Here is a 21,303-nt window from a genome sequence, read left to right on the forward strand (position 1 = left end):
TAAGGTGTGTATGTTGCTTAGATCCATTTATGGACTAAAGCAAGCTTCCCGAAGTTGGAACATAAGATTTGATGAGGCAATCAGATCTTATGACTTCGTTAAGAACGAAGATGAGCCTGTGTGTACAAGAAGGTAAGTGGGAGCGCTATCACCTTTTTGGTGTTATTTGTGGATGACATCCGGATCATTGGGAATGATGTAGGAATGCTATCCACAATAAAGGCTTGGTTATCTAGACACTTCTCCATGAAGGACTTAGGGGAAGCATCCTATATCTTGGGGATTAGAATATATAAAGATAGATCCAAGAGGATGCTTGGCTTGTCCCAGTCCAGGTACATAGAAACCATTGTCAAAAGGTTTGGCATGAAAAATTCCAAGAGAGGTCTCATACCGATGAGACATGGGATATCGCTTTCTACAAGTATGTCCCCAAAGACTCCAGAAGAAAGGGCGAACATGGATATGATACCTTATGCCTCAGCAATGGGGTCTATCATATATGTCATGCTATGTACTAGGCCTAATATAGCGCATGCTCTGAGTGTCACGAGTAGGTATCAGGCGAATCCAGGCTTGGAGCACTGGAAAGCAGTAAAGTGTATCCTTAAGTACTTGAGAAGGACTAAGGATCTTTTACTAGTATATGGAGGTAATAGCCTTAAGGTTGAAGGTTACACAGACTCAAGTTTTCAGTCTGATGTCGATGATAGCAAGTCGAATTCAGAGTATGTGTACACCTTGAATGGAGGAGCAGTGTGCTAGAAGAGTTCCAAGCAAGATACTACTACTGACTTGACCACAGAGGCGGAGTATATTACTGCATCAGATGCAGCAAAGGAGGGAGTCTGGGTGAAGAAGTTCATCACAGATTTAGGAGTCGTGCCGGGTAGCGAGTAGCCGATCTCCTTATATTGCGACAACAACGGGGTGATTGCTTAAGCGAAGGAACCCAAGTCTCATCAGAAATCTAAGCATGTCCTGAGGAGGTTCCACCTTATTAGAGAGATCCTAACCCGAGGAGATGTAGCAGTGGGAAGAGTTCCATCTGAAGATAACATTATAGATCCACTGACAAAGCCGCTATCTCAGATTGTCTTTAAGCGTCACAGGGGTCTAATGGGGATCAGACACATAGATGATTGGCTTTAGGTCAAGTGGGAGATTGCTAATCATAGGTGCCCAGCAAGCCAATCACGTGAGTGATGGCACGTGTGACTCGATATAGAATCTTTTTTCTTATTATATTTTAGCATATATCACTTTATAACTATTGCATATATGCATATATATTGTGATGTCCTTAGATTTGTGCAATGGGAATCGGATCGTGATGAGATCATGATAATAAGATCGATTCACCTTTAAACACAGATCCTAAATAATCCCGGTCACAGGTTACTCGAGAGGGACATCGTGATAATCGGACAGACTAGTGTGCTATATACCCGTCCATATGATGGATGCAGTTGGTCTCATAGTTGCTCATGTAGGGACACTAGGGATACAGTACAAGTGCTCATTGGAGAATGAGTTCACTGATTGATCCACTTACGGAATGTTGGATGGTTGATGATGCCTTATTGTTAGACAGCGATTCCGTAGTCCTAGTGGTGTATCTGGTCCTTAGACTTGAGATACCCAGGATGTCCTATATGAGTGCTCCACTCTTTGATACCAGACTTATAGGTTTGGCTATCCTAGATCTAGTACAGCTGGTCATTGGGAGTGGTAGTCGACCTTACGAGGGCTATTAAGTGTCGATAGAGGATCATACACTCTCAGCATCATGAGAGGAATATCATATGTATTCTTGCTCAGACAAATCCCTGGCCAGGGTCATTCAGGTTGAGAGAGAAAGAGTTCTCCGAGAGAATCCGATTAGAGCGAGACTCGAGTAGAAACCGTATGGGTCTAACAGCACCATGCTCGATATACGGTCTTTGGGTTATTAGATGGATGAGGGACTATAGGTACACGGTAACTGAGGATAGACAGGTCCAAAAGATTGGATTCCCTTGTATCGTTTGGGGACTACGGCGTAGTGGCCTAGTACGTCCGTAGTCGATGAGTCAAGTGAATTATTACAGAGATAATAATTCACTGAGTTAGAAGGAGTTCTGACAGGTATGACTCATGGCCAACTCGATATTGGGCCTAGAGGGTCACACACATATGGTAGGCATTACGATGAGTAGAGGTTCGGATATGAGATATCTGACGGAGCCCTTGTCTTATTGGATATCCAATAAGCCCTTGAATTATTGGATCCCATAGACGAGATCCAATAAGAGCCCATGAGAGATTATTGGATAGAGATCTACTAATCTAAAAGGCTTGGGTTATTGGATGTAGATCCAATACCCAATAAGGGAGGATCCATTAGAGTTTGACAGGGGACCTCTATAAATAGGAGGGATTCAGAGCCTCATAGGCTAGAGCCTTTGCTTGCCTCTCCTATTCTCCTCCCCCTCTCCACCTCAGAGCAGGCCTAGAGTTTTGAGGAGTGTTGCCGCAGCCCTACTGTGTGGATCACCACTAGAGAGGAGGACGCTTGACCTCCTTCACCCTCTCCTAAAGATCTGCAAGGAAACAGGGATATACGATCTCCCTAGGTAACACAATCTACTTTATACGCAGTTTTTAAGTTTCACGGATTTTGCGCACCAATCTTTGCACGACGACGAACATCTCTTTGGGAATCGGGGATTTTGGTTTTCTTGTTCTTCCGCTGTGTATGTGATGTCAACCCTAAGATTTCCCAACAGGGAGATCGTATATCCCTGAATCCCTGCAGATATGTAGGAGAGGGTGAAGGAGGTCAAGTGTCCTCCTCTCTAGTGGTGATCTACACAATAGGGCTATGACGACACTCCTCAAATCTCTAGGCTTGTTGTTTGAGGAGAAGAGGAGAGAAAAATAGGAGGTAGCAACCAAGAAAACTTCTAGCCTATGGGTATTTGGTTCCCTCCTATTTATAGAGGCCTCATGTCAATTTAACCATAATAGATCATGCCCTATTGGGTATTGGATCTCCATCCAACTACCCAAGCCTCTTAGATTAGTATATCTCTATCTAATAATCTCTCATTGGCTCTTATTGGATCTCATCCATATGATCTAATAATTTAAAGGCTTATTGGATATCCAATAAGATAGGGGTTCGATAGATATCTCATATCCGAACCTCTACTCATCGCAATGCCTACCATATGTGTGTGACCCTTTAGACCCAATATTGAGCTGGCTGTGAGTCATACCTGTCATAACTCATTCTGGCTCAGTGAATTATTATCTCCATAATAATTCACTCGACTCATTAATTGCTGACGTACTAGGCCACTACGGCGTAGTCCCTAGATAATACAAGAGAATCCAATCCTTTAGACCTATCTATCCTTAGTTACTGTATATCTATAGTCCCTCATCCATCTAATACCTTAGAGACCATATATCGGGTATGGTACTGTCTAGCCCATATAGTTTTTACTCGAGTCTTGCTCTAATCGGATTCTCTCGGAGAACTCTTTCTCTTTCAATCTGAATGACCCTAGCCAGGGATTTGTCTGAGCAAGAACACATAGGATATTTCTCTAATGACATTTAGAGCAGATGATCCCTTATCGACACTCAATAGCCCTCGTAAGATTAGCTGCCAATCATGATGACCGGTTGTGCTAGATCTGGAACCTCCATACCTATAAGTTCGATATCAAAGAGTAGAGTATTCATATTGGACTTCCTTAGTCTCTCAAGTCTAATGACCAGATATACTACAAGGATGATGGAATCACTATCTGATAATAAGATATCATCAACCATCTAGTATTCCGTGAGTGGATCAATCAATGAACTCATTTTCTAATGAGTATCTACACTATATCCCTAGTGTCCCCACATAAGCAGCTATGAGACCAGCTACATCCATTATATAGATGGGTATACAACACAATAGTCTATCCGGCTATCTCGATATCCCTCTCAAGTAACATATGATCGGGATTATTTAGGATCTGTGTTTAAAGGAGAATCGGTCTCATTATCGTGATCTCATCATGATCCGATTCCTATTACACAGATCCATGGACATTACAATATATTCCTGTAAGAGGCAATATAAAGTGATAAAATATCCAATAATAATAATAATAATAAGTAAAAAGACTACGTGTTAAATTATACGTGCCATCACTTACGTAATTGGCTTACAGGGCACCTATGAGTATCAATCTCCTACTTGACCTACTGTCAATCACCTTTATGTCTGTTCCCCATTAGGCCCCTGTGATGCTCAAAGACAATATGAGACAATGGCTTTGTTAGTGGATCTGCGATGTTATTTTCGGATGGAACTCTTTCCACTACTACATCTCCACGAGTCACGATCTCTCTGATTAGGTGGAACCTCCTCATAATGTGCATAGACTCTGATGAGACTTGGGTTCTTTTGCTTGAGCAATTGCCCCATTGTTGTCGCAATATAAGGGAATTAGCTCCTCGCTACCCCATTGATGAACTTCTTCATCCAGACTCCCTCCTTTGTTATCTTTGCTACAGCAATGTGCTTTGCCTTTGTGGTCGAGTCAGTAGTAGTATCTTACTTGGAACTCTTCTAGCATATTGCTCCTCCATTCAAGGTGTACATATGCCCCGAATTCGACTTGCTATCATCGACATTGGACTGAAAACTCAAGTTCATGTAGCCTTCAACCTTGAGGCTGCCACCTCCATATACCAGTAAAAGATCCTTAGTCCTTCTCAAGTACTTAAGGATATACTTTATTGCTTTCCATTGCTCCAAGCTTAGATCCACCTGATACCTAATCATGATACTTAGAGCATGCACTATATCAGGTCTGATACATAGCATGGCATACATAATAGACCATATCGCTAAGGCATAGGGTATCCTATCTATGTTCATCCTTTCTTCAGAAGTCTTTGAGGACATACTCCTAGAAAATAATATTCTATGTCTCATCGGTATAAGACCTCTCTTGAAATTTTTTATATCAAATCCTTTGACAATGATATCTATGTACCTGGACTAGGACAAGCTATGCATCCTCTTGGATCTATCTCTATAGATCTGAATCCCCAAGATATAGGATGTTTCCCCTAAGTCCTTCATGGAGAAGTGTCTAGATAACTAAGTCTTTATTGTGGATAACATTCCTACATTTCCAATGATTAGGATGTCATTCATATATAACACTAAGAAGGTTGTAGCGCTCCTACTTACCTTCCTGTACACATAAGGCTCATCTTTGTTCTTAACGAAGTCATAAGATCTGATTGCCTCATCAAATCTTATATTTCAACTTCGGGAAGCTTGCTTTAGTCCATAAATGGACCTAAGCAACCTATACACCTTATTTGGGTAGTCCTTAGACACAAATCCCTTAGCTATTCTATATATACCTCCTCTTCGAGGTTATCATTGAGGAATGTGGTTTTCATATCTATTTTCCAAATCTCATAATTGTTAGGACCAAGTCGACACTAAGAGGAGGAGGGGGGTGTGTGAATTAGTGCTTTCGATAAAAACAATGTTAATTCAAAGATTCATTCAATAAAGATTGAATCCGAAAGTGCGTTTAAACTTAAAAATATTTGTAAGTGATTCAGGGCAGTGAGTAAGTAAATTAGCGAGTAATAAGAATGAGAAGCATGAAAGAAATGCAAACCGAGTATACCAAATTTATAGTGGTTCAGTTGTCGTGACCTATGTCTACTCCTGATTCCTATTCATTCGAGGTCACCGGCTTCCACTACCAATCTTCTTTCTAATGGGCAAAGATTAACTACTCTTACACTCTTTCTCCTTTTCACAAGTTCAGGAGAGAACCTTTACACCCATCTTTTACAAATGTTCCCTCACATACCTCCCTTAGGACTATCGTTAAACTCTTGGAGGAGGGACTCTATACTTAAAGAGTTTACAACCTTAGAATCACAGAGTTTTTGCTCTATTTTTATATGTATTCCAAGCAGAAATTTGTGGGGTATTTATAGACCCTAAATGGCTTCAAAACTTGGAGCCAAAATTCAAATCTCTAGGTTTTTGGGGTACTGGTAGTACCATCGCCTACCAGTCTAACACTGGACGGTACCTTCACCTGACATACTAATACTGGATGGTACCATCGCCTAGTAGCATTAACTACTGGTGGAGGAGGGACTCTATACTTAAAAGAGTTTACAACCTAGTAGCATTAACTACTAGTGGAGGAGGGACTCTATACTTAGGACTATCGCTAAACTCTTGGAGGAGGGACTCTATACTTAAAAAAGTTTACAACCTTAGAATCATAGAGTTTTTGCTCTATTGTCATGTGTATTCTAAGCAGGAATTTGTGAGGTATTTATAGACCCTATAAATGACTTTAAAACTTGGAGCCAAAATTTAAATCCCTAGGTTTTTGGGGTATTGGCAGTACCACCGCCTACCAGTCTAACACTGGGCGGTACCATCACCTGACACACTAATACTGGATGGTACCATCGCTCAGTCTAGGCGATACCATTGCTTGATAGAGTCTCGAAGATCGGGCTCTAGTGGTACAATCGCTTGACAAGGTGGTTTCATCGCCTAGTAGCATTAATTACTGGTGGTATCATCGCCAAGTCTGGCCGATGCCACCGCCCAAACCACTTGTGAGGTTGAGCCTTAGGCGGTGCCATCGCTTAGGACTAGCTAAGAATTACTGAACGGGCCATAAAAAAGGCCTAATTCAATTCTAATTCGAGCCCAGATGGCCCCTAATTAAGTTAGTAGAATTTCTCCTAAAACTAACTCAAATTAAAACCCTAACTACGATAATTAAGGCTAAAACAATTATGATACAAGGAATCTAATTTATCCGGTATGTCAATTGTTCAATCGAATTCTCGATAAACTTCCGACGATCTTCCGACAAGCTTTTGATGAACTCTCAGCAAACTTTCGACAAACTCCCGACTAACTTCTGGTGAGCTTTCACTGTATCGTTCGATCTTTCGATATATCACCTGATTCATTTAACCCGATGCCCAATCATTGACTCCATCCCAACATTTGATTCTTCTTTAATCGTTTTGTCTATCTCATGATTGTAGTTAGTTCTGCTTCACTTATCTCAACACATGGATTAGATCATTAATTCACCAATTGATTTCATCATCAAAATCTGAGATTCAATAATTTTTCCTTTTTTGATGATGACAACTAATTGATAACGGAGTTAATCTTAACTCCCCTATCTATATGCCATATTGAGATAAAACAAACTTGAATTCAAAAGAAATCAAATTTAAATAAAACTATTTCGATCTTAGTGATCAAATATAATATGTCATATCAAAATTGTGCATCATTATAGCTTCAAATACTCAAAATATAACATGCACAATGTCAAAATATTATAACTCATCACTTCATGCATCATACCAAAAATAAATTAATATTATTTTGGCCATAACATACATGATACTAAAGCATTCATCATTTCATGCTTTGCATCATATCAAAGTGTGCAAAACATCATGCATGGTAACATTAAAGAGTACATGGAAGAATCTATTGCATCATATCAAAGTGTGCAGAACATCATGCATGGTAACATTAAAGATTATATGGAAGAATCCATCGACTTCTCCCCCTTTGTCATCAATAAAAAAAAGACATACACAAGTTATTTAGGTGGTGGTAAATCGAAATGCCTAAACAAAGTATTAAGCTATCAATGAATTTGCTGTATCTCGGTTAATATTTAATCTTGACGTAGTTCAATTCAATCTAGTCGAGTCACTATGGCATTGGCAAATGAGGAGGGTGCTGGCTCTATTGGAGGTGCTACCTCAAAGGGACTAGTAGGAGGAGATTGACTTTTCCTATATATAGGTGTTTCTAGTTCAGGTTCAGATGGGGGAGGATCAGTCCTCAGAGGTAATCTAGTCTAAACCCTATTTGTTACTATATATATCTTATTCTTCTTAATAGGTTTCTATTTATAATATTAAATCTATCTAGTTTCAAGGTTTCTTCATCTCGTGGAATGACTATGTTGAATGTTTATAACTTTTTGGAACGATAGACGAATTTATGTTACCAAAAATGGATCCTATAACCTCATAATATGTTATCCTCTAAAATAATAACTTCTTCTTTTCTCATGAATTCCTATTAGTTTGCAAATTATATTATCTGTAATAGGTATGTGATACCCTAAGAGATAAGTGGACATCCTATCATGTTCATCCATAGGTAAGTTATTGTAAAACAACTGAATAACTCTAAGATAAATAAGTTCACTTATTTGAAGAATTAGAAGGACATCTAAGTTAGCGAACCATTGAATTGGTTTCAAATCACTCAATTGTTCTAAACTATACAAGGTTACGTTGAGGGGAATCAAAGAGTATGAAATCAAAGTATTCATCTAAACTTCTCTTTTCTTTATCGGTTGAGGATTTTCTAAATACCATTATAAAATATCTATGGGTTGTTATTGCTTTTAGATAATTATAATATTATATTTTTAGATTTAAAATTTATTTATTTGAGATTAGGAATGTACTTGTTGTTGTTATTATGGTGGTCAAAATAAAAATATTATAAGAAATCAAAATATAAAAAAATAGATAATTTAATTAAGGATATTATTTGAGAAAAAATAAAATAAAAATATACTTTATAAAGAAAAACGCCTTTGTTACGTTGTCTAAAAAATAAGAGAGAACAAATTCCCGCGAGCATTCCGTTTCCGGTCCGTTACGTTGTCACCAGCGATGCGCTCTGCTTCTTTTATGGCGGATGGCGGTGACTGCATGCGAAGACAGGACGGAGGCTTCATGGAAACCCTAGCCGCCGCCGTCTCCTCCCTCCCAGACTCCGAGCTCCTCCACTCCGTCGCCGATGCCCTCGTCTCCGCCGGCGGCGACGGGCGGCCCCTCCGCCTCCTACGCCGCTCGCTCATGCTCTCCCTCCACTTGTTTCTCTCCCTCCTCTCGCTCTTCTCCCTTGTCCTCTCCCACCTGTCATCTCCTCCCCGCGCCTCCGCCCCGGACCCGCTCTCCCCGACTGACGGCACCAGCGCGGGGCGCGCCCTCTCGCGCGTGCTCTCCGCCGTGTCGCGCGTCCCCGTCGCCTCCCGCAAGTACGACCTCGTCCGCTCCCTCGCGGAGCGCCTCCTCGGCGACAACCTCCGCTACGCCAGCGGCGAGGGCCGGGCGTTCCAGGTCATCAACCGCGCGGCCCTGTCCGCTGCGTTCGCAAGGACTCTCCGCCGTCTCGAGGCGGCCGTGGCTGCGGAAGCGTCGCTGGCGCCTGGGGATGGGTCGGGCGGGCGAATCATGGGCGCGGTGAAGTCTAGGGTGAGGAGATGGGCGGAGGGGGCAGCGGTGGCGCCGGGAATGGTGGTAGAGGTAGGAGTATCGGCGGACAAACTCGCGGCGGAGGTGATGTGGCTGGGGCAAAAGATGGCGGAGAGCGGGGCGGTGGCGGATGCGGTGGCGATGTGGGGAGAGGCGGCCGGGCTCGCACAGCTCGCTGTCTCCGCCGTGCCGCGCCTGCAGGTGGCCCTCGTCCGGGTCTGCGGTGAGGACGCCCTTTTTCTGTATCTTTCTGCCCTCCATTATTTCCACTTCGGCCTGGTTCGGTCGAAACAGTCTGAACCGGTCTTAGCCGGCCTAAGCCGGCCTGCTTCTGTCTGCTGCTTTCTCTGTTTTCTTTGCAATGTCTCTTTGACAAACTTCTAGTGACATTGCATTTTTTTCCCACCTGAAATAGCCTTCCTTTTCTTTTGGATCACTACCTATCAATATGTTATTGAACTGAGGATTCATAATTATTAAATCTCTTGAACATAGTTCTTATTCTGGCTTATGCTGATCTAGATAACAGAGTCATTACTTAAGGCATGCTAAGATCTACCATAACCCCTCGTTTATTAGACGCTTTGTCTTGGGCTTTTTCAGTAATCAGATCACTATTGCAGCAATTGCAATAGTCACTTTAATAGGAAAAACCATATAAGAAAATTCAAACAAGAAGAGGCTACTCTGAAATTTTAATGAACACCAATGTCTAACGTAGGAAGAAGATTGTTCCGTGAATCATCTTATTAGAAGTTCTGCAAAAGAACCCACATGCATCTTTACTTTGTTTCCAAAGCAACAATGGAATGGTCTAATCCTTTATGAGATGGCAAACTTCTTATTTGACAGAGTGCCTCAAGAAAAATTCAGTTTCTTTATTCACACCCCAGTCAATTCCTTGCATTCTTTAAGTTTCTTTTCTGGACGGTACAAACAATATGTACATTGACATCCACTAGTAGGAAATTAGAAAAGCTTAGATGTGTCATTGTCATAATCAACTTTCTTCAACAATATAAGTTGGGCAATATGGTAGAACTGAAGAATTCTTCAGAGCTATTTGAAAAAATAATATGATTATTCATCAATTCATTTTTCTTGTTCAACAATAGGCACAATACAACAAATTATTGATGTAAATATGCTGGACATTTTGCTAAACAATACCTTTTACTGCAGCATTCATGTTCAAGCACGCTAACTCTAAGAACTTTGATGAAGTGAAGGTTAGGAAAGAGGAAGAATCACACTTGGCAATCTTTCAAATGGCAATGCTTAAGTCATGGTTGCCATTGATTTGTCAAGCCTGCAATGGTGTAGATACTCCCATACTAAGCAGTAGGGTGAGAGCAGAGATGGTGAGCATGCTCGAAGAGATGATTGAGAAGCTTAGTTGGGACCAGCAAGAGGAGGTACTATCACTCTGGCTTCATCACTTCACTGAATGCCCTGACTCTGACTGGCCTAATCTGGAATCTTGCTACATGCGTTGGTACTCAGAATCTCTAAGATTTCTCTGACAGGACAGATAGTATGCCCTATTCAAATAAAACTATAGATTTCTGCTTCCAGTACTTGGACTAATTGTTAGGAAACATCAGTCATCTAGTTTTTTTTTCTGTTTTTCTCTCAAATCAGTCATCTATTATACTGGTGTCCAATGTAATGTTTTGTGAATGTAATTACACACATGGAATATTCCTTGTCATATGAAAAGTATTTATTTTACATTGCAGTTAGCTGGAGCTTCTATGATGTGTCTGAGAAAGAGAAATGTTGTAATTGCTCTGTCAATTACTTTTAAAGTTCCGTTTTCACATTGCTCCACACTTTTTTACTTAGTGATCACAATTACTGAATTCACATCTCATACGTTATTTCTATAAAATCATATTTTTATAGTGGCCTTTTGTTGAAGAGGAATTAAATTGAAGGCCTTCGTCCTCTTTGGGCACTTCATGGCTTTTAGTTGCTGATTCACACTGTTTACACTGATGAGGTTAGTCTTGCTCATTGTAACTTGTTCTTCTTAGGCTCGTAACGCTATGTCCTTAACAATTTGACAAAATTCTTGATCAGATAGCTAAAATAGTTCTTGAAGCCTAATACTAGAAATGTTATATTTTTGTATATTATCTAGTTTAAATATATTAATTTTTAAACTTTGATGAATTTTTGTCACGATCCATTAATTTGTGTATATATATATATATATATATATATATATATATATATATATATTTTGCACATCTTCTCTTTATTAAAAGGTGCTTTAGATTAATATTTTATCGTCAAAATTATTATCGGAGAACAAAGGAAAGAGGGCAGTAATTGTTGTTGCCCTACGGTTTGGCCGAAGGCTGCTTGCAACCTTGGTCGAGAGCAAACCTTGCTACTCTTGGCCTGGCCAAAGGCAGCAAGGTCAAGGCAGCATGGCTGCTTATGGCCTAGGTATTGGCTATTAGGAATGAGTTTGCACTAAGAGGGGGAGGGGGGGGGGGGGGGGTGAATTAGTATCACGGTAAAAATGTTTGTTTCGAAAAATTCTTTTGTACGTTGAAAATCGATCTCGGAAATATGTTAACTTGAAAGTGTATGCGAGCATAAGCGTAGTAAAAGCATAGTAAGGAGGAGAGGCAGTTTGCTATAAAAGTAAATTGCTCAAAGTAAATGTAAGCCGAGTCTATAGTGGTTCGGTCGCCGTGACCTACATCCACTCTCGATTCCTCCTCCGTCAAGGCCATCGGCATCCACTATCGGTCTTCCTTCAATAGGCGAAGATCAATCACCTTTTACACCCCTCTTCTCCTTTTCACAGGTTTAGGAGACAACCTTTATAAGCATTCACTCCTCTCTCAAACTATTCTAACACTTAGACTAGAAGAGGAGGATTCTCACAAGAGATTACAATAGCGTTTTTCCCTTTTTAAATTCTCTATGTTTGTGTATTTTGACCAGAGACGAGAGGGGTATTTATAGGCCCTAATGTCTTCAAAATTAGAGTCAAAAAGTGTCACATCTCCGAATTTCGGAGTACTAGCGGTACCACTACCGTTATTGGGCAGTACTACCGTCGCTGGTCTGACACTAGGCGGTACCACCGCCTGACAGGGGCGGTACCACCATTGGCAGCATTCACTACCGGCGGTACCATCGCCCAAACAACCCGGGAGACTGTCACCTAGGCGATGCCACCATCGGTTGGGCTTTAAAGTTCTGAATGGGCTGTTCAATCTAGCCCACCATCGGCTGGGCTTTCAAGTTCTGAATGGGTTGTTCAATCTAGCCCAATTCAGCCTTGTTAAGGGCCCAGTTGGCCCCTAATTGAGTTAATGGGATTATCTCTAAATCTTAACTCCAATTATGTGCTAACTATGAAATTTAAGGTATATAATAAGCTAAATAAGTCCGGTTTCTTCCGACGATCTTCCGACGAACTTCCGACGATCTCTCGGTAATGTTCCGGTGGACTCCCAACAAGCTCCTGGACTTCACGACGATCTTCTTGGCAAGTTCCGACGAGCTTCTTTGGCAAGCTCCAAGACTTCTCGATCAATTCCGGTAGAACTTCTAACGAACGTTTGAACTTCCGACGAACTCTCGAACTCCCAACAAAATCGTGTTCTTGACTCCGCAACTTCATTTTGCTTTATGTCTTGCTATCGTTGTTAATCCTATACACATAAAAACCAACTTCGATCTAGATAATTATTACAAAGCTTGAATCATGTTGTTTGGCATGTTATTGGTTTATCGACGCTTCGTCCGATTTTTTGGCGCATCGTTCTCTCTTGTGGCCTATTGCCCAATCGGCTAGTTGACCTCCACAACTCCGATATCCTTAGCGTAAAATCCACTCTTCTTGGCCCGATGCCTGAATTCATGGCCCGAAGCCTTCTGTCGATACGTAAACCAATCCTTCGGCCCGACATCCTATCTTCTAACATGTTTGTTCCGGCCCAATATGATTCTTCCTACTTTAATTGTCTCATCCTAATCGAAGCTTCCTGCGTCACTCAAAACGCAGATTAAATCATAAACACTTATCAATTGGTTTCATCATCAAATTCGAGATTCAACAATCTTCCTCTTTTTTATGATGACAACCAATTGATGATGAAGTTTAAATAAACTCCTGGAGTTTAAATAAACTCCTGGAGTTTAAATAAACTTCTGGAGTTTAACCAAACTCCCCCTATCAATATACCATATTGATAGAACTCTTGGATTCAAAAATTCAAGCAACATGTTATCATAAACTTATGCATAACATCATACTTCCCCCCCTTTGTCATCAACAAAAAGGAGGTGTAACTTTCAAGTGTTTAGACATACAAGTTCAAATCATTGCATTATAAATATAATCTTCAGTTTTATCATCATGTAAGCTAGCAAAAATTTGAGTTTTGCAAGTTTGTAAATTTTGCTATATGTGCAAGTTTAGCTTGTTTTGCTTCTTGAGATAGGCAACATAGCACTATTGCTTCTCTTGAGATTGCAAGCTAGCAAGTCTTGGTGATGTTCAAGATAGCAAGTTCTACATCATGCAAGCTAGCAAATTTTTACATTATTTTTTAAAAAATATAAACTAGTAATATTTGAGATGTTCAAGAAAGCAACTTTTGCTTCTTGAAATATGCAAGTTAGCAATCTTTGCTTCTCCTTTGAAGTATGCAAGCTAGCAAGCTTTATCTCTCTCTTTGTCATTGTAAAAAATAAGGGAAGAATATAATGTTGTAGTTCTTTTCCATTTATAACAATTTTCAAAGTATGACAAAGATAAAGTATCAATCTTATTTCAATATGTTTGTGCATCATTATGGTTTCAATTTACAACATGCACAATTTCAAAACTTTGCATATCATCCTTACTCTATTATGCATGATACTAAAAATAAATCAATCATCATATCATACATGATACTAACATTGGTGTTCAAAACCTTCATCATTACTCCCATGCATGATAATAAAGCATTTCATGATACCAAACATTAAATCAATATTTTTAAGCATTTATCACTTCATGATTGTTGGTACCAAACATTCATCATTAAATCAACATTTTGATCATTTATTTTCTCTTTAACAATTGGCAAACAGAAACATAGGAGAAAAATGATATAATATCTTGATTGATGCATAAGAAGTCTCTAGTTATAAATCTCGAAAAATCAAGATAAAACTCATTCAAATTCAAATCGTCAAATCAAAATCATTTTCAAAAGATTCATAAAAAGGACATAAATAGATTCATTAATTTCTCCTTTTTAGAAAAATGATAAGAAGAAATATAGGAGTTCAAAAACAAGATCTTGATTCATAGAGAAATCTCATATATTAAATATCGAGAAATCAAGATGATGATTCTTATAAAAAATATCACAAGTTATAATCAAGAGAAAAATAATCATTTATCTTCAAATCATTCAACTTGTTAAATCAACAAAGTCACTTTTAAGAGATTCATAAAAATGATACAAATAGATTCATCAAAATCAATAAGATAGAGAAAAAAAATTTTCAAAAAAAATATTTTCCTCTTTTTGTTTCAACTTATTGATTGATTTCATATTTGCATGTTCTTTTTTTTATGTCAAATCCATGCATCATTCATTAACACCAAAAAAAAACTTTCAAAAGATCACAAAAACTATCATGAGTTCGAAATATAAACTCGTTAAGCATGCTTTCAAATCATCATTACATTTTCATTAAGACATCAAGCATTGTTTCGTTGAACATAATGTTGAATGATTCATAAAGATATCTAAACTTCTTTAGTTTCAATTTATGTGATTGACTTTATATTAGCATGCCCAATATTTGTTCTTATGTCAAAACCATGCATCATGTTTAGGTTCGAAAAGTAAATTTCGTCATAAAAACCATTAAGACTAAAAAAGTATAACACATTAAACATAAGACTTCTTTAAATAAGAGATTTGATTCATCATTTTAATTCAAATGATAATATATTTTTCTTTTTATGTGTTTTATTTTAAGTGATTAATTTCATATAAACATGCTCAAGTTTTTCATATGAAAACCATACATCATCGAAAGAGCAAATCTCATCATAAAAGTCATCAAGATCAATAAATCATAAATTATCCAAAAATTACTTTAAATCATCATGCATAATTAAATATAAAATTGTCAAGCATGATACTTACATTATGTCATTATTAAACCATTAAGCATGATCATTATGCATCATTACTTTGGGCATGATATCATCAATCATAGAGCATCTTTAATCAAAATCGAGAAACAATATGGAAATCAACATGATACACATTAATGCTTCTTAAAAATATACATAGGATTATCATTAGATTTAAATCTAATATTTTATTTCTTTATCATAAAACATGTAATTTTCATTATCATTTTCAAACTTACTAACATGATCCCAATTTTTTAGTATTTTCATTACATTATTAAACATATAATTTTTTAAAAAAATAATTAAACTAAATTAAAAATAACTCATGAAAAGCATCAAGTAATTTCGAAATAAACTAAGGGGATTTTGATTACCTCATCGTCAAAAGCCGTTAAGGCGTAGTTTGTCACATTGCCTTTATTGATTTTCTTCTCGTCTTCGGATGAGCTCAATTCGTCCCAAAGTGGTTCCCTCTTCTTGCGTTCATAGCAAGTAGTTACGTTTTTTTTGTTCTTTAATTTTTATTTGATGAACTTTTTAAATTTCATAGTGAGGAGTTCAAGTTAACCATCACTTGAGCTTATGCTCGAGTGGTCTTCAATTGTTCTAAGCCCAAAATTCTTCTTGTTCTTTGGAAGGTTGTTCTCATGTTCATTTTATGCATTGTGCATCATTTCATATGTCATTAATGAACCAAAAAGTTCTTCAAGTGAAAAGTTATTAAGATCTTTTGCCTCTTGTTTTTGTTGAATCTCGGATTTTGATAATGAAGTAAATTGTCATTTGTTGTCTAATCTATGTGTTGAGATAAGTGTGCAGGATTAACTACGATGAAAGTGAGACATGCAGCAGGAGTTGCGCCGGAGTCATGACAATGATCACGTTGGGAGTTCGAGAGCTCGACGGAAGTTCGGACAGTCGTCAGAGGTTCTGCGGGAACAAATCCGAGAAGTCCAGAAGCTTGCCAAAGAAGCTTGTCGGAACTTGCCAAGTGGATCGTCGCAAGTCCAGGAGTTTGCCGGAAGTCCGCAGGAGCATCACCGAGGGTTCATCGGATGATCGACGGAAGTTCGCCGAAAACTCGTCGGAAGAAGCGATTGACGCACCAGAGCAAGCTGCAGAAATTGTCTTAGGATTTATCGTAGTTAGCACTAATGATTAAGTTGAAAATGGGAGGTGATCCCATTAGCTTAATCTTGGGGCAATTGGGCCCCTGAAAAACCCAAATTGGGCCGAATGGATCAACCCATTCGGACCCTGGTTGCTATGGGAGGTGCAACCGCCCAAGCCAGGAGGTAGCACCGCCTGGCCTAAGTCTCCCAGGGAGACTGGGCGGTGCAACTGCCCCAGCCAGGAGGTGCAACCGCCTGGGCTCAGTCTCCGAGCGAGATTGGGCGGTGCAACCTCTCCTGACAAGAGGTGGCACCGCCTGAGCTCAAGTTTCGAGCTATGCCAAGCGGTGCAACCGCCCCAGTTAGGAGGTGCAACCGCCTGAGCTCGGTCTTCGAGCTCTAGCAGAGAGGTGCAACCGCCCCTGATAGAGGTGGCATCGCCCAGAGGCTCAGTCTTCGAGCTCTGCCAAGCGGTGCAACCGCCCCAGTCAGGAGGTGCAACCGCCTGATCCCGGAATTTCGGGAATTGACAGTTTTGAGCTCCAAATTTGAACTGGGTTGGGGCCTATAAATACCCCACCCATTCAGCACTGAAAGGTAGAACTTACACTCGAAATCTTGATATCTTTCTGTGATTCTTAGAGCTCAAAACTGTTGTAAAGACCAAAAGTTCTCCTCCTTCTGTTCTTCAAAGTTTGAGTTGTAAAGAGAGGAGGGAAAACTTCTGTAAGGGTTGTCTCCTAAGCCCGTCAAAAGGAGTGAATATGTAAAAGGGTGGTTGGCCTTCGCCTATTGAAGGAAGGCCTCTAGTTGACGTCGGTGACCTCGTCGGTGGAGGAAGCCAAAAGTGGAGTAGGTCAAGATTGACCGAACCACTCTAAATCTCGGTTTGCATTTCCTTTGAGCATTTTACCTTCACTGCAAACTTCTCAATAGCTTACTGCCTTCTGCGATTTTACAAACGAGTTTCTAAGTTCAGAACTTTCCGAATCTGCGTTTAGACGTAAATCAGCTTTTTTCGTACGATCATCATATTTCAGTTTACGTTTACGTTTTGATTTCAATCATAACTGTTTACTGCCTTCTGCGATCTTACGAATAAGTTTCTAAGTTCAGAACTTTCTAAATCTGCGTTTAGACGTAAATCGGCTTTTATCGTACGAACGTCGCATTTCAGTTTGCGCTTGTATTCTGCTTTCCATCATAAACTGCAAACTGCCTTCGTAGATCTACTTTAACGTCATCTCGCTTAATCTCAAGTTAAAGTAATCTTAGAATCGGCTTTCACATCGAAATCGTTTTTATCGAACGAACGCAGCTTTCGTTTTAATCGCTGAAAAATTTTCGCTGCACTAATTCACCCCCCCCCCCCCCCCCCCCTCTTAGTGCTCTTGATCCTAACAGTTTTGTGGTTACTTTCGGATCCCAACTCTTATTAAGAGAACATAAAATTTTGTTTACAAGTTCAAAATCCGAAAAACTTCTACCAAGTGCTTTTAAACCATTAACGACATCTATAAAACGGGTGTACATGTCTCCAATGGCTTCACTTGATTTCATATGAAACAATTCAAAATCATGCATCAAAAAGTTGATTTTCGAATCTTTAACTTTGCTATTGCCTTCATGTGTGATTTCAAGAGTATGCCAAATATTGTACGCAGTTTCGCAAATAGAAACATGATTAAATTCATTTTTATTTAAGGTGTAAAGTAAAGCATTCATAGCTTTCGTATTTAAAGAAAATTTTCTTCTCCAAATCATTCCAATGATTCATTGGAAGAGAAGACCTTTGAAATCCATTTTCGATAATAATCTATAAATCAACGAAAGCAAGAAAATTCTCATTCGAGTTTTCTAATATGTATAGTCCGTCTCATTGAACAAGGGAGGACGAATGAGAGAGTGACCCTCTTGAAAGCCAAAAAGAGTCATTTCTCTTGGGTGTTAAACCAAATGAGAAATCACGAGGCTCTTATACTAACTGTTAGGAACGAGTCACTGCTAGGAGGAGGAGGGGGGGGGGGGGGGGAATTAATGTAGCAGTAAAAATGTCGGTTTCAAAAAATTCTTTCATACGTTGAAAACCGATCTCGAAAATATGTTAACTTGAAAGCATATGCGAGCATAGGCATTGTAAAAGCATAGTAAGGAGGAGATGCAGTCTGCTATAAAAGTAAATTGTTCAGAGTAAATGCAAACCAAGTTTATAGTAGTTCGATCATCGTGACCTTCATCCACTCCCGATTCCTCCTCCGTCGAGGCCACCAGCATCCATTATCGGTCTTCTTTCAATAGGTGAAGACCAATCACCTTTTACACCCCTCTTCTCTTTTTCACAGGTTTAGGAGACAACCTTTACAAGTACTCACTCCTCTCTCAAACTATTCTAACACTTAGACTATAAGAGGAGGATTCTGATAAGAGATTACTATAACATTTTTCCCTTTTTAAATTCTCTATGGTTGTGTATTTTAAATAGAGATGAGAGGGGTATCTATAGGCTCCAATGGCTTCAAAATTAGAGCCAAAAAGTGTCATATCCCCTTCAGAGTACTAGTGGTACCACCGTCGTTACTAGGCGTTACTATCGTCGTTGGTCTGACATTAGGTGGTACCACCACTAGCACCATTTACGGCCGACAGTGCCATCGCCCAGTTTGGGTGGTACCACCGCCCATACAACCCGGGAGACTGTCCCCCAAGCGGTGCCACCGTCGGTTGGGCTTTTAAGTGCTGAATAGGCTATTCAATCCAACACAATTCAGCCTTGTTAAGGGCCCAGTTGGCTCCTAATTGAGTTAATGAGATTACCTCCCAATCCTAACTCCAATTATATGCTAACTACGAAATTTAAGATATATAATAAGCTAAATAAGTCTGGTTTCTTCCAGCGAGCTTCCGGCCAACTTCCGACGATCTCTCAGTAATGTTCCGGCGGACTCCCGGCAAGCTCTTGGACTTCACGACGATCTTATTGGTGAGTTCCGATGAGCTTCTTTGGTAAGCTCTAGGACTTCTCAATCAATTATAGTAGAACTTCCGACGAACGTCCGGACTTCCGACGAACTCTCGAACTCCCAACGAAATCGCGTTCTTGACTCCGGGCTTCATTTTGCTTTATGCCTTGCTATCGTAGTTAATCCTAAACACATAAAAACTAACTTCGATCTAGACAATTATTACAAAGCTTGAATCATGTTGTTTGGCATGTAATTGGTTCATCGACGCTTCATCCGATTCTTTGGCGCATCGTCCTCTCTTGCGGCCTATTGCCTAATCGGCCAGTTGACCTCTGTAACTCCAATATCCTTGGCACAATATCCGCTCTTCTTGGCCCGATGCCCAAATTCACGACCCGAAGCCTTTTGTTGATACATCGACCGATCCTTTGGCCCGACGTCCAATGTTCTAACATATTTGCTCTGGCCCAACATGATTATTCCTGCTTCAATTGTCTTATCCTGATCGAAGGTTCCTACGTCACTCAAAACGTAGATTAAATCATAAACACTTATCAATTTGTTTCATTATCAAAATTCAAGATTTAACATTGGCAGCCCCTACAACCATGGTTTTCTAGCTGCAAGGGGCTCCTCTGGCCGTTAGGGTTTTCTTGCTGCCAAGGAGACCCCGATGATCAAGATTCCTGGCCGCATGGGGAAAGCAGGCAGCCAGGTTTCCTAGCTGCCTAAGGCTACCCTATAGCTAGGGTTTCCTGGCTATATAGGACACCTTGGTAGCTAGGGTTTCTTAGCCACACAAGGTAGCCCTATGACTTAGGCTTCCTGGTTGCAAGGGAGTCCCTTATGGCTAAGATTTCCTAGCCACATATGGTAGGGTTCTCAAAATACTATAGAATAATTAATTAAATAGTTTAATTAATTATTATTATCTAGTAGTCCTACATGATGATGTAGGACTACTAGATAACACAATCTCCCTACGTATACGTAGTTTTTCAGTTTTACGGGTTTTTATGCACCAATCCTTGCACGATGATGAAACCTTATTTTTCTATCAGAATTCTAGGATTTTGTTTTTTATTCTTCCGCTGCACATGTGATGTCACCCTAGATTTCCCAATAATCGTAATGTAGATGAGCCTCGAGGGACTCAACCAACTCAACCTATAGTGGGAATCGATTTCTCCCTATAACGATGGAAGGCCACGTGGGTCAATCTAATTGCCTCACGTTTACTGACTTAATATTATCAAGAGAGGGGATTTTGATTCAATTTCCTAATATGACATTTCATACACATATATATATTTAATATATATCTACATCGTATCTATATATACATATATATTTGGTGTATAGTCAATCACACATTATATGAGCAATCACACCAGATAAACATGGACCACAGCCTAATGTGATCCGACCCGAGCTAGTGGGCCCAATCACTCACATCACGATCTTTGTGTGCATCGATGTATCTCTATGCCTTGTGATCGTCCATCTCATCATCATCAGTTCCATCGGTATCTCGACGTATCTCCATGCATCACGATCATTTGTCTCGACCTCGTAGGTCCTACTATCACCTTCATGCTCCCGCCATACCTCCTTGTGTAACTACAACTTAATCACAAGCAACCAGGCCTAACAATAAACATGAAAGAAAAATAGAGGCTCATAAGCCCCATTAATAATAATA

General features: G+C 39.7%; 1 protein-coding gene across 1 annotated transcript; it reads left to right on the forward strand.

Moving 5' to 3' along the window:
• The first annotated feature begins 8,626 nt into the window (after positions 1-8,626).
• On the forward strand, positions 8,627-11,096 carry LOC135594860 (uncharacterized). The gene is made up of 2 exons (XM_065085366.1): positions 8,627-9,577; positions 10,537-11,096. The coding sequence occupies exons 1-2, from the start codon at positions 8,770-8,772 to the stop codon at positions 10,875-10,877; spliced, it is 1,149 nt and encodes a 382-aa protein (XP_064941438.1). The 5' UTR covers positions 8,627-8,769; the 3' UTR covers positions 10,878-11,096.
• The last annotated feature ends 10,207 nt before the right edge of the window (positions 11,097-21,303 follow it).

Source organism: Musa acuminata, chromosome BXJ1-10 (genome assembly GCF_036884655.1).
Source record: "Musa acuminata AAA Group cultivar baxijiao chromosome BXJ1-10, Cavendish_Baxijiao_AAA, whole genome shotgun sequence".
In the NCBI taxonomy this organism is placed as follows: Eukaryota; Viridiplantae; Streptophyta; class Magnoliopsida; order Zingiberales; family Musaceae; genus Musa; species Musa acuminata.